Raw genomic sequence first — 13,837 nt, 5'->3', positions numbered from 1 at the left:
ATGTGAGGCCTTTGAATAACTACCAAAATTTACTAACAGAGTTTAGTTTTTCTTGATTATTACACTGCATGATACTTAAGAAATCTTCCCAAGATACTTTTTGAAAACCACATTATTAAAGTTTGGAGATAGAAATTAGTGACCAATTCATTACTGGATGTACGTGTGTGTGTGCTGTGTATGAATGCATCCAAGTTGGAAAGAGAAAGAGTATTTTGTTTTCTGAAGTGGTCTCTCTTGCCAATATCTGAATATCCCATCTACTCACAAATGCCTTTTCAAAGTAATTTTTAAACTTTTGGTTTCAGGCTATAAGCTGGGAAACGGGGACAGTCATTGTTAAAACATAGCCACAACGAGAGATATAAAGTAGCTATAAATTGTAGTTCTTATTCTTCCAGGAAACTATTCTGTAAAGTAATGTAACCCCGCAGGATACATGTTTCTTCAAGTGTAAAAGCTGGGCAGTGGTAGCCCAGGTTAGCTTAAATTTAAGTCCCTCCCCATCTTGACATTTCTACAGAGTTAGCATAGTTTTGGAGAAATGTATCTTGTGGATATTGCAGGCTATAGATTTCCCTGTCACTACTCCCTACGTGGGCAACTGGACCAAGATGTTTCAATCAGAACCAGAGAAGGACTTACCTATATTCCATGCTTGGCAGATAGGTTCTTACCTTTTTTTCTCTTCTACCTCCTTCCTCTCACCCCTTTCCATCCCATACTTGGAACGTATACAATTTCAGAACAAAAAATGTAATGGACTCATGATTTTTCTTCTGATGCACCAAAAGTCTCAGAACACACAGAAACATTGAAATCAGTGCTTTTTTTTTTTAAGTCTAATACTGTTTTGCCCATATGTATAGGAAATGTGAAAACATTAATTTTGCCATGCTTTCTTATTCACAAAATATTTAAATAATATCCTTAATGTCTTTACTTATTAAAATTTAAATATGAAAATTTGTCAGCAACTCCCCATGTCTAGCAACAAGTCTGTTCTCTGTGAGCTTATTTTTTGTTTTAGTTGTCATTTTTCTAGATGATACATGTAAAAGAGAACATTTGGTACTTGTCTTTCTCTGTGACATTTCATTTAGCATAATGTTCTCAAGGTCCATCCATGTTGTCAAATGGCACGATTTCATCCCTTTTTTGATGGGTGAATAATATTCCTTCATCTATTATCACAATTTCTTTACTCATCCATCACTGGACACTTTGACCATTTCCATATCTTGGCTATTATAAATTATACTGCGATGGACATACAAATGCATACACATTTTCAAATTACTGTTTTCCTTTTCATTGGGTAAATACCCAGGAGTGGAATTTCTGGATCATATAGTATTTGTATTTTTAATTTTTGAGGAACTTCCGTACTGTTTCCTATAGCAGCTATACCAATTTACATTCCAACCAACAGTGCACAAGTATTCCCTTTTCTGCACATCCTTACCGACATTTGTTATTTTCTTGTGTTTTTGATAGTTGCCATTTTAACAGTTGTGATGTGGTATCTTACTGTGGATTTACTTTGCATTTTTCTGATGATTAATGATGTTCAGCATTAATTTGTTACTGAGAATATACAACTCTTGCAGATTTAGAAAAGACTGATAAAGAAAATATTCTGTTGTGTAAAAAGAAATTTAATAAGTAAATCATTTATCAGTTTAAACAGTTGTTATACTTTGAGGAACTACTGGTTAAAATGACTAATTTGATATATATGTATATATATTAAAAAGCACTAATTTAAAAAATATTTCATTTGGTTCTCTTCATAACATAAAGGCATTCCTCTGGTAAATTTATTATTTCAAATTCCTTTCACTTTGTTTAAAAAAATGGATCTACCTTGTTAGATACAATTTAATATAAAATGTATTCAACATACCTACATTTCCAGATGGAATCAAAAGAATGGATCATGAAATGTCTGAGGATTGCCTCCTTCCTATTTATACAATTTTTTTTCATTCAACCAAGTATATATACATCTTTCTCTTTGCTTTACACACTGTAACTAATTCTCGGAATTTTAGTCAAGATCGTAATGTCTGGAAATGCTGCTATACATTCTAAAACTAGCCTTTTAAAAGACATATTTTTCTCGATAATCCATAGGGAATCATTCATCCATCCATCCATGAGGCTTTTTCAGAGACGTTAACTTGACAGACAGTTTAAGCCTTCCACTTGGATGATGGCACACACAGGAATACACACACAAACATACGCTCTTTGCACATGCCTCACATGCTTATTTCATCTTAGAAGATCATTGAAAACAACCTGGAATCTTCTGATTATATGTGATTCTCTGATAATGCACGTCTTATATTTATCATTATATTATTATATAAAGTAAATAGATCCACTGGTTTGCCTCTCCTGTAATCATTAACACAAGTGTCATGGCCAGGATTGCAGAAGTTAAAAATAAGGGTTAAAATCTCTCACTGCTTCCATAGCTCATGCTTTCTGTCATTTTTTTTCAAAGTAGATTTAAACCGTATTTCATATTTGGTTCATTTGGGCTTTATGAACTGTAGTATCAATCAATATAAACTTCATATTCCATTTTATATCTTTCTTGATTCTGTCAACACACCCAGGTTCTGCATGCATTTATTTTAGCAGCACCCATCACCTTTGTTGAGTCAGGAGACTTAGGCTTTAGTTTTAGCTCTGACACTCAAAGGCCATGTGTTACTGAACAAGTTACTCATATCCTCTAGGTCTCAGTGTTCTTATCAATAAAGTGGACATAGTACCATTTCATCTCAGTGTTGTTAATGAGTTCAAATATTAATGCAATTTGGGGATAATTTTTAAGCATTGCTACTGTTCTCTTTAAAGAATGCAAGTAATGACCATACTTTCTTGTAAAAGCCATTTATTTGCAAAAGCAACTATATTAAGGAAATTTTGAAATGCAGTGTTCAAGTGTTTGGAAAATACATAAGTGATGTAAAGATCCTTAAATAGAACAACCATGATTTATCAGGTGAACCACAGTGGAAGTTATGTGTAAATGTTATACAGCTTAGTTTTTGGTGAACCATTTAACTAACAAATTTCAAGTAGAAGAATTAATCAGTGTAGAGAACAGAGCAAAAAATAAATTCAAATCAACAATGCAATACCTCTGTTTCAATTAGCTCATTTTTCTCCCTCCACACTCTCAAACATATTCTGTTTTATTTTAATAAATGAAGTTAATTAAGAGGCTCTACAAAGTCAATCAACCCACAGAGTATGTATACTAGAACTCTTATTCTTATTTAATGTTTACTAATGGCTGCAGCTTCCCTGGTGGCTCAGTTGGCAAGGGGGCTGCCTGCAATGCAGGAGACCTGGGTTCAATCCCTGGGTTAGGAAGATCCCCTGGAGAGAAGCATGGTAACCCACTGCAACATTCTTGCCTGGAGAATCCCATGGACAGAGGAGCCTGGCAGGCTGCAGTCTATGGGGTCGCAAGAGCCGGACACAACAGAGAGACTAAACCATATAGCAAGAGCTCAGTCTCATAATCTTTTATCCCTAGGTCAAACATACAAAGTGCCATGCTTGCCTTTATTCCATTTTGAGGACCCACATATATACTGTTCAGCCCAAGTGGAGAACACCCACCTGTTCAAAGAGTAAAGCTACATATGGGTTTTAGCAGTCTGGACTCTAAAATGAAACTTGCATATTAATTTTACAAATGTCTGCAAATCACACCAATCTTTAGCATTTAAATTGATCTGAATTGACATTAGTAACTATAATTTTCACTCTTCTTATCTAACGGGTACGATGCCATTACCAGGAACAATGTCTGTCCTTCTGTGGCTAAGATGAAGGCAGAGGGTGTGAGGACCTGCGTGTATGCACGTCAGGGTTGGGATATTCTATTTGGCTGGATTCCCTCTGACCATAGTGTATACAACCCAGAGAGACATGCTCATTAAAGAAAGGAAGGAAGGGAATAGAAGACAAGGGAAGGGAAGGAAGGAAAAAGAAAGAAAGAGAGGGAGAAAGGAAGGAAGGAAGGGGGAGGAGGGATGGCTGGCTGGAGGGAGAGAAGAAGGAAACTCAGAAAAACATATTTGAACACTATTAAGATTTTCTAATAAATCCAACCTACTGTCAATTACTGTTGGACAAACAATTCCAGTCTCAGGTTTTCCTGTTTCCATACCCAACCCTGATTGTACAGTTTACAGTTACCCATCAGACAGGTATGTGGCTTGCACTTGCAGTCCATCAATGTCTGCCCAAGCCTAAGAGGTGATGAGAACCCTGCTTTGCCATTAGGTGTGCCAAGGATCTGCAGCTCCTGAAACATTTGTGTGCGCTCCTGTCCGTGTGGGGGAGGGGATTTGTGGCTTTGAGGGCCCGGGACACGGGAAAAAGGAGCTGTTTCCGGTTGCCAGGAAAGGGACTGAAAAGGGGCCCAACTTCCACCACCGTTCCTGAGTGGAGAGAATCTGGAGCTAACTCCTCAGAGCAGCTGTGTCTCGCTCTTGGAATATTTTCTTGGAGTTGGAGCGGTAGGCATCTATTAAAACTCTGGTGAAATGCCACTTCTATGCCCCGTCTTCCGGAGCACTTTATGTTAAAGGGAAAATCACTGAAATCAGATCTCTACGAACTCGCCTGCTGCTAAAACAAGGTGCTTTCTTTCTGAGATTCTGCAGGGACCATTCGATACACACATGCTTGCACACACCACACACCAACAGTGTAACTCCCACAGCATCCTCGCTCCCACCCTCCTTCCATCTCTCCCTCCTTTCCTCTCCTAAGGATTGCTGAACATTTTGCTCCAAACTCTCCAAGTCACCCACGTGTTTGTTCTCCCCTTTCGCTGTCCAATTTACTTCCCGACTTGACAGAGTTGTTCTCAAGCTTTTACTTCAATTGTAGGACCAAGCTTTCTCGCCCATTCCCCCACCCCTGCCCTGCCACCCCACCCCGCCTTACTCTGGGGTTGTAGACAGATTACTGGGTGTTTTCCTGGCTCAACGCCCCCCCACCCCACCCCTCTCCTTCACCAGCCAGAGAAATCGGAATTCGCCTGCTAAAGTCTCACTCGCCAGGGTGGGGTGGAAGTGGGTGGGGAGGGGAGAGGGATGGGTGGTCTACACGACTGGGAAGCTCAATCTCTCTCTCTCTCTCTCTCATACACACATGCACACTCAACATTGATGCCGTACTTTTGGGGTCTCTTACACACACCTGAATAGTAACCTTTCAAGCAAGGACAGACACGCCCCTGCTGGCCCTCCCGCGATTCCCAGAATAGAATTTGGCCCAGGGTCCAGGAAGGCATGGGTAAATGGACCATCGAGGAGATTCTGAGAGCTGGGGAGGTGACCCCTTGCCTGAATAGGGGAGGGGGCGCTCTCCACTCACCGCCTGAGTCCCTGGAACGACGAGGGCCAGGACATCCTGGATTTCTTCAGGCCGGGCCGGTGGCCGGTCTCCACGGCGTAGGAGGTGCGGTCCATGGCGCGGCAGTACAGGTAGCGCTCGGTGTCCGAGTAGCCGCGGTGCCGGACGCGGCCGGTGGCCCCGCTCGAGGCGTAGCGGCCGCGAGCCGCCCCGGGCGGCGGCGGCGGGGGCGGCGGCAGGGGGGGCGGCGGTGGCTGCAGGGGGCACTGGGGCTGGGGCGAGGGCGGCGGCGGCGGGGGCAGGTGGTGAAGGGGGTGCAAGAGACGGAACTGGGGCTGCCGGAGCGGGTACTGGTGGTGCTGCTCATGCCTCCAGAGGTGCTTGGGGGCTTTGAGCGCGGCCCCGCCGGCGCCGTCGCTGCCCTCGCCGCTGCCCGCCCGGGCCGGCACGCTGCTGCCCTCTGCCTCCATCGCGGCTCTCGGCTCCGCGCCCTGCTGCCCAGCTGGGTTCACCACGCCGGCCAGAGCGCCTCCCCGATGCTGCCGCCGCCGCCGCTTCAGGAGCCGAGCTGAGGCTGGGCTCCGCTTCCCACTTGAAGCCGCCAGAGGCTCCAGACGACCGAAAGGGGGCTCTGCCAGCGGGAGAGGTCACAGAACACGACAGGGCTCCCTCCACGGTGCTTGTGCCAGAGGCACGCTCCTGGGCTCCCCAAGTCTCCAAGACTAAGGCGCGAGATGCGCGGCTTCGCCAATGGTCGGTGCTCCCTTTCTTCTTCTCTTCCTTCCTCCCGGCGCCGGCGGTGATAGCAGGAATTGTTAGCAGCTGGAGCTGCAGAAGCAGCAGCAGCAGCGGCCAGAGCAGCCGCCTCCTCGGTCCAGGGCACCCGAACCTTGATCCCGGAGCTGCTGAAAAGTTGGACAGCTCCTGACTGGTGAGCCCGAGCTGTGACTTTCTCCACAACCACCCCAGCCAGTCAGGAGTCAGACCTGTCCTCCTGATCCTTCCCCTTCCCTTGCCCCCGCCTCCCTCCCTCCACGGCCCCCCACTGCCCCCGAGGCTTCCTCTTCAGCTCCCGCTTGCCTCAGTCCTCCTGGAGAAATGGAGTTGGGTGGGTCCTGGCTGATTATCAGAGCTTGTTGACGATGAGCCCCCCATGCTGGAGCTTCCAGAGAAAAGGGATGTGACCTGGCAAAGCTGGCAAAGTTGCCCTGGATGGTGTATGTACGCGACGCTGAAAAACTGGATCTGGGCGAGGATCCAATATTAGGATTAATTCAGTCTCTTTCCCTGACATAGGATTAAGTAGTGTGTGGATCATAGCAGGGAGAATACCCAAAGTTTCTTCTTAAAGATCTTCCCTCCAGCTGGTAGCTGTGTTGCTGCTGCTTCTGTGATGAAGATTTCCAGGAGTGGTCCGAGTTGGAAATCAAGGCAAGCCCCCTTGCCACGGCTGAATTAGCCGACCGTAGTTAAGGTTGGGTTATCTTTTCTGTTACAAGCCTCTGGTTATCTTCAGTGGTTTCCACCATAAGCACCTGCTTGCAATTCTGCTTTTCCAGCCACTTTCAACAGAACACAGCTCTAGTACCAATGTGTTCTAAAACATGTTGTATCATTATTAGTCCACAGAAATTAGTCACATTTGACACTAAAATCCAAACTCAATTTTTATTTGTCTTCCTTTAATTAGTATTTTCCTGCCATGTTAAATGTTTTGGAGAAACCAAGAGAATTTCAGAATAATGGATACTTTTTCCTTTACCTTTTAAAAATAATACTACACTACTTACAGATCACACGTCATTTAGTCACTGTTAAAATAGTCCTAAAATTAGTCTTTGTGGGAGTTACCACAGAACCGTCCATTATTTGAAATATAAATACATTTAGGGCTCACAATGGCTTGTTGGCAGCATAATTATTCTGTTCTTTGCACACACTCAATCTTCACATAATTGAATATGCACATTTTAGGCACATCATATAGTGAATACCAAAATATCAGAATCAGGAACCATCTCACAGACTCTCCAGAGTGCTGAAAATGCAGTGTTCTCCATACAGTGAATGATCAGTGTAAACACCAATCAGGAAATAACATCAACAAAAATAAATGCAAACTTTGCTCGTTAGTAAGGGCAGTTTATAAAATGTGCAAGTGTCCCCTCTAACTGGGAGCAATTAAATTTGCTATTGTGCCAAAAGACCCTCGGTATCTCTTTCTGGGTTTTTTCCCTTGTTTTTTTTTTTTTTTTTTTTTTTGTGTGTGTGTGTGTATGTGGTAGGAAATGTCCCTTCTTCCAACATTTTGGTGTTGGCACTCTGACATATGTGTCTTTTTCACAAACCTGAGAAACGCTGTGTCCTGAGAGGAGCAGGGCAGTCTCCCATGTGCCACTTTCCTCTTTATATGACCAAAACCGTGGTGATACTTGACTGAGGCACTCTCTCTCCCCTTCACAGACCCAACTGTGACTAATTGCAGTGGCCAACGCATTTTCCATGCCTAGGAAGGTATTGAACTGATATCTTTCCAAACATGTAAGGAGAAAAAGAGAAGTGTTATGGAGTATAAATTGCTTTTCCCCCCAATTCATTTAGTAACAATTGGAACCATTTCAAAGAAGTGTACACATTTCTTCTTTCCTCTGAAATGCTTGCTACCTTTCCCCTCAATATATCTATGACAAAATATCTTTATATGTAATTCTTATGTTCACCCCTCAAGTACTACTAGTACAAGCAATTTATGGTCTCCTTTCTAGAATAAACAGAATAATTGAAATTGAAGCTGCTTCTCTAAAACTGTCAACTTTTGACTTCCTTTTAATTTATAAACATTTTCCCTATATTCTCCATTTATTTATAAAATGATTTCTTTGTTTTAATTATATAATTACAAGTATATTTTTAAGTATAAAAAATAATTTAAGTACTACATTCTAATGTGTTCCTAACTTAGAGTTTTCAATTTCTTTTATAATTCCACAAGGTTATTGATTTCATAGTTAATTGTATGATATCTGAAGTAAGACAGCTTGCATTGCAGCCTATCACCTCTTATTCATGTCACCTTAGGAAATGGCACCCCACTCCAGTACTCTTGCCTGGAGAATCCCATGGAGGGAGGAGCCTGGTAGGCTACAGTCCATGGGGTCGCAAAGAGTCGAACACGACTGAGCAACTTCACTTCTAGCTGAGTTATGAACACTTCATTCTCTTAAAATGCAAGATTGTACTATTACTATTTCTCAGAGTCTGCTGATTACTGAGTGAAATAATAGCACAATACCTTATATACAATAAATGTTTAATAAAAGCTAGAAATTTGATTATTCCTGCCAGACTTGGAATAATCCTAAATATTATTTTCATCAGTGGTCCCCAACTGTGGCTGCATCTAGGGAGTATCACTTGGAGGACTTAAAAATGTCTGATGCTGAATGCTAGACCAGTGATTTCGAACTAGGATGTTATCAGAATCACTTGAAGAGCAAATCAAGCATGCAAGGTCCTGGTTCCTTGAATTAGGATACGACACTGGGCTTTGATGGCTACCAAGTTTGCCAGGTGATTCTGGTTCAGACAAATTTAGAAATCATTGATATGCCACAACAAATGAAATTAGTATTTCTCAGGGTAGGACCCAGACAAGAGTACTTAAAAAAAACTTTCAATATATCAATCAGTTCAGTTAAGTTCAGTCTCTCAGTCGTGTCCGACTCTTTGCGACCCCATGAATCGCAGCACGCCAGGCCTCCCTGTCTATCACCATCTCCCAGAGTTCACTCAGACTCACGTCCATCGAGTCCATGATGCCATCCAGCCATCTCATCCTCTGTCGTCCCCTTCTCCTCCTACCCCCAATCCCTCCCAGCATCAGAGTCTTTTCCAATGAGTCAACTCTTCGCATGAGGTGGCCAAAGTACTGGAGCTTCAGCTTCAGCATCAGTCCTTCCAAAGAAATCCCAGGGCTGATCTCCTTTAGGATGGACAGGTCGGATCTCCTTGCAGTCCAAGGGACTCTCAAGAGTCTTCTCCAACACCACAGTTCAAAAGCATCAATTCTTCAGCACTCAGCCTTCTTCACAGTCCAACTCTCACATCCACACATGACCACTGGGAAAACCATAGCCTTGACTAGATGGACCTTAGTCGGCAAAGTAATGTCTCTGCTTTTGAATATGCTATCTAGGTTATCAATTGATTTCAATATATCAATAACTACTGATCCAGACCTACTCCCTTATTATGTGGTTGCAAAGACACTCCAGGTGCTCTTTGTTGACTTCCCTATGGCACTTACTTTCTGAGAAAACCAGTTTAAAAGCCCAGATCTCATGAAAAAATATATTTTATCTATTACTCTAGTTGTCTGTTTGTCAAAAGAAACTATTACTGTTTAAAATGAGCATGCCAAGTCATCTACTTAAAAAATCTTTTCATTAATCTAGGAGTTGCCTAGTCATTTTTGAAACAACCAGAACATACCACTGATTCTTTGGTTTTCCATGCTTATATGTCCATTTTTAATATAAATTATCCATTTTTTTCCATTGAGTGGTCATAGATGCGGTTTTATGGGCACAGTGTAAGAGGGTGTTTACAATTATCGGGTGCATTTAGAGCATTTTTGAAAGCTTTTACTACTTATCATCAAACACATCTGTATAAAAAGTGAGAAGTCCAGGTAAAAGATCAGTGTATTCTTTTCTGAACAAACCTAAATAAGCAGTTAGTTGGTGCCATTACCATGAGAAAGAGAGTATTGTACCTCACTATCACTGTCCTGTTCTGCCAATGCCTTTCAAATCTGCCCTAGAGAGCCAGTCAGTCACTCAATATGCTGCTGGGCAATTAACAAGGAGAACATTGCTGTCAATAATGATGGAGTGTTCTGGTAGAAATGTTGTCAATTGAAAGCTAGGAGACAGCAGGCATCATTTCTATCCAGAACACAAAGGTAAATGATAAATGGTAAGTTATGATAACTAAGAGTCTATTTCTAACTTGGTGATGGGAGGAGGATTTCAATGAAACATAATTTTTATTGGAGTTTAGTTGATTTACAGTGTTGTATTAGTTTCAAGTATACAACAAAGAATCCATTTATACACATATCCACTGTTTTTTAGATTCTTTTTCCATATAGGCCATTACAGAGTATTGAGTAGAATTTCCGGTGCTATACAGTAGGTCTTTGTTAGTTATCTGTTTTATACATTAGTATGGGGTCACACAGAGTTGGACACGACTGAAGTGACTTAGCAGCAGCAGCAGCAGCAGCAGCAGTGTGTATATATTAGTCCCAATCTCCCAATTTATCCCCGCTTGGCCCCTGTTAGGAGAAGGCAATGGCACCCCACTCCAGTATTCTTGCCTGGAAAATCCCATGGATGGAGGAGCCTGGTAGGCTGCAGTCCATGGGGTCACTAGGATTTAGACACGACTGAGCGACTTAACTTTCCCTTTTCACTTTCATGCCTTGGAGAAGGAAATGGCTGCCCACTCCAGTGTTCTTGCCTGGAGAATCCCAGGGACGGAGGAGCCTGGTGGGCTGCCGTCTCTGGGGTCACACAGAGTCGGACACAACTGAAGTGACTTAGCAGCAGCAGCAGCAGCAGCCCCTATTAACTATGTTTGTTTTCTACATCTGCCTCCATTTGTTTTACAGATAAGTTAATTTGTACCCCCCCTTTTTAGATTCCACATAGAAGCAATAGCATGTGATACTTGTCTGTCTTTGCCTGTCTTCACTCAGTGTGACAAACTCTAGGTCCATCTATGTTGCTGCAAAGGCTATTATTTTGTTCATTTTTATGACTGAGTAATATTCCCTTGTGTGTATGTACCACATCTTCTTTACCTATTCCTCTGCTGATGAACATTTGGGATGCCTCTGTGTCCTAACTATTGTAAATAGTGCTCCTATGAACACTGAAGTACATGTTTGTTTGTTTTTTTCAATTTACAGCTCTCTCAGGAGTCAGATTGCTAGATCATATGGTAGCTCTATTTTTAGTTTTTTAAGGAACTTCTATACTGTTCTCCTTATGAGTCTTTTTTTGCATATGGTGGCTCAGAGGTTAAAGCGTCTGCCTGCAATGCAGGAGACCTGGGTTCGATCCCTGGGTTGGGAAGATCCCCTGGAAAAGGAAATGACAACCCACTCCAGTACTCTTGCCTGGGGAATCCCATGGACAGAGGAGCCTGGTGGGCTACAGCCCACAGGGTCACAAAGAGTCGGACAAGACTGAGCAACTTCACTCACTCACTATGTATACTTGAACACCTGTATTATTTTAATAGGATGCATTAATTAAATGTGAAACAGATAGCATAAAGTTGAAAAATTTTCACTAGCAATATTGTCATAAGGCCAATCAGGTGCCTAGTTAGAAATAACCAAAGGATGCATTCAGTCCTAGATTTTCCCTAGATTTTTGATGTTTTTAGTATGTTCTAAAGCCATAAAAGCACTCTGAAAATTGTGAAAGTCTGTACATGTATTAAGTTGTATGTATTGTCAATATTACCACTATAAATACTAGTACTAAATTCTCCTTCCCATTGTTTCTGATATATTAAGTCATTTCCAGTCACTTTTTCTCTAATATGAAACAAACAGGAATATGGAATAAATGTTAGAGTAAGAAGTGCTTATCTTAAGCATATCTGCCTTTGGCTAGCACATTAATGCTAATTTAGCAGCAACTTGTTGGTTGACACACAGGTTTCAGTACTACCAGAAAGCAAATTTGTAGCTTTCTAATGACACCACTCCACTTGTCAATTTAAGTTAAAAGTGTAGCTTATATAGTGGTAAAGAATCTGCCTGCCAATGCAGGAGACGCAGGTTTGATCCTTGGCTCAGGAAGATCCCCTGGAGGAGGAAATGGCAACCCTCTCCAGTATTCTTGCCTGGGAAATCTCATGGACAGAGGAGCCTGGCGGGCTACAGTCTATGGGGTCACAAAGTCAGACACAACTGAGGGACTGAGTATGAACACAATTCTCACGTAGACTTTGGTGTTTCATTAATTTACATAAAAAATACTTGTACTCAAGGAGCTTAGTAGCTGTAAGTCAGTGGGTGAGGAAGGAAAAGAGGGGGGCAGAGAAAGAGGATGGGTAGGAGGAAGAGAGAGATACAGAGAGGGAGAGAGAGAAGGAGAAGGAGAGAGGGAGAGTTGATAGAGATATGTAGTGTCTGCAGTGGAAACACAGGAGGGACATTCAATTCTTAGGACTCAGTGAGTCTTCACAATGAAAGAGTCGTATCCAAGCTGGATACAACTAACCCCTCAAGTGCAAATCAGAATTAGCTAATCTCATTTTGCGTGAATATATTTGTGTGACTGTGTATGTGTATACCTTGGGGAAGGTCAAAGGGTAAAGGCATTCTGGGCAGAAACTGACATAGGCAAAAACTTCAGAGATGAGAGAAATTATGCAGCATTGGACATTCAGAAAATGGTAAGTGATTCTATAAATCTGTGAGGACAGATAGTCAGTATGCAAACATCTGATGATGAATCACTTCTTATGAAGTGCCCCCTTAAGGTAATAGGGTGACTTTGTGTCAGTTATCATTAAGGACCCTTTCTGGGTGGACCAGGTTTTAGGGTTGATGCAAAGAGGATGCAAATCAAGGATTTGGTTTTAAGGTTTTAGGGTTGATGTGTAGGATGCAAAACAAGGATATGAGAGGAAGAAGGAAAGTAAGCTTGTCTCTGAGAAGGTGAGGGTGGATTAAACTCTAAGATACAAATGGAAGACTTTGCCTTAAGTAATACAAAAGACTAGAAGAGCCAACATAAAGGAAAAGACCCTGATGCTGGGAAAAATTGAGGGCAGGAGAAGGGGGCAAAAGAGGATGAGATAGTTGGATGGCATCACTGACTCAGTGGACATGAGTTTGAGCAAACTCTGGAAGACAGTGAAGGACAGGGAAGCCTGGCGTGCTGCAGTCCATGGGGTCACAAAGAGTCAGACACAACTTAGCGACTGAACAACAACAATAAGCCTAAAGACAACATTTCCATTGTGACAGGAGAGAAATGGGAAAGGATGAATTTAGATGGAAGGAGGTTTATTACATTTACTGAGTATTTAACATTTGGCATTCTGCCAAACACTTCTCATGCATTATTTTATTTAATCTTTTTAACAATGCACTTCTTTCTTACATTTCAACATTTTGAAAATCATAATGAATCTTTCAACAGAGACTAAAAGGTTTGTGCCAGTCTCCTGCAGATGTTGACTGTAGCCTTGTGACCTAACTCTACATAGAAAACACTTGTGCACCTGATTGTCTCAACATTAATTACTTAATTCAACCAATATTTATTGAACACTAAATACGAACCAAACACTAAGTTCTGGAGTAAAATAACTGAATAAAACAGAAAAGTTCTGGCTCTTCTGTTTTAATTGGAAA

At 41.9% G+C, this 13,837-nt stretch overlaps 1 protein-coding gene across 1 annotated transcript in view; it reads right to left on the bottom strand.

Moving 5' to 3' along the window:
- Positions 1 to 5,864, bottom strand: part of PDE4D (phosphodiesterase 4D) — a 972,033-nt gene extending 966,169 nt beyond the window's left edge. The window contains exon 1 of the mRNA XM_068990575.1: positions 5,416 to 5,864. Coding sequence (XP_068846676.1) covers positions 5,416 to 5,864 — 449 coding nt within the window. The remainder of the gene's footprint in view (positions 1 to 5,415) is intronic.
- Between the last annotated feature and the right edge of the window lie 7,973 nt (positions 5,865 to 13,837).

Source organism: Capricornis sumatraensis, chromosome 18, assembly GCF_032405125.1.
Source record: "Capricornis sumatraensis isolate serow.1 chromosome 18, serow.2, whole genome shotgun sequence".
NCBI classification, from domain to species: domain Eukaryota; kingdom Metazoa; phylum Chordata; class Mammalia; order Artiodactyla; family Bovidae; genus Capricornis; species Capricornis sumatraensis.
The sequence above is the reverse complement of the archived record's forward strand: the minus strand, read 5'-3'. Positions and strand labels throughout refer to the sequence as shown.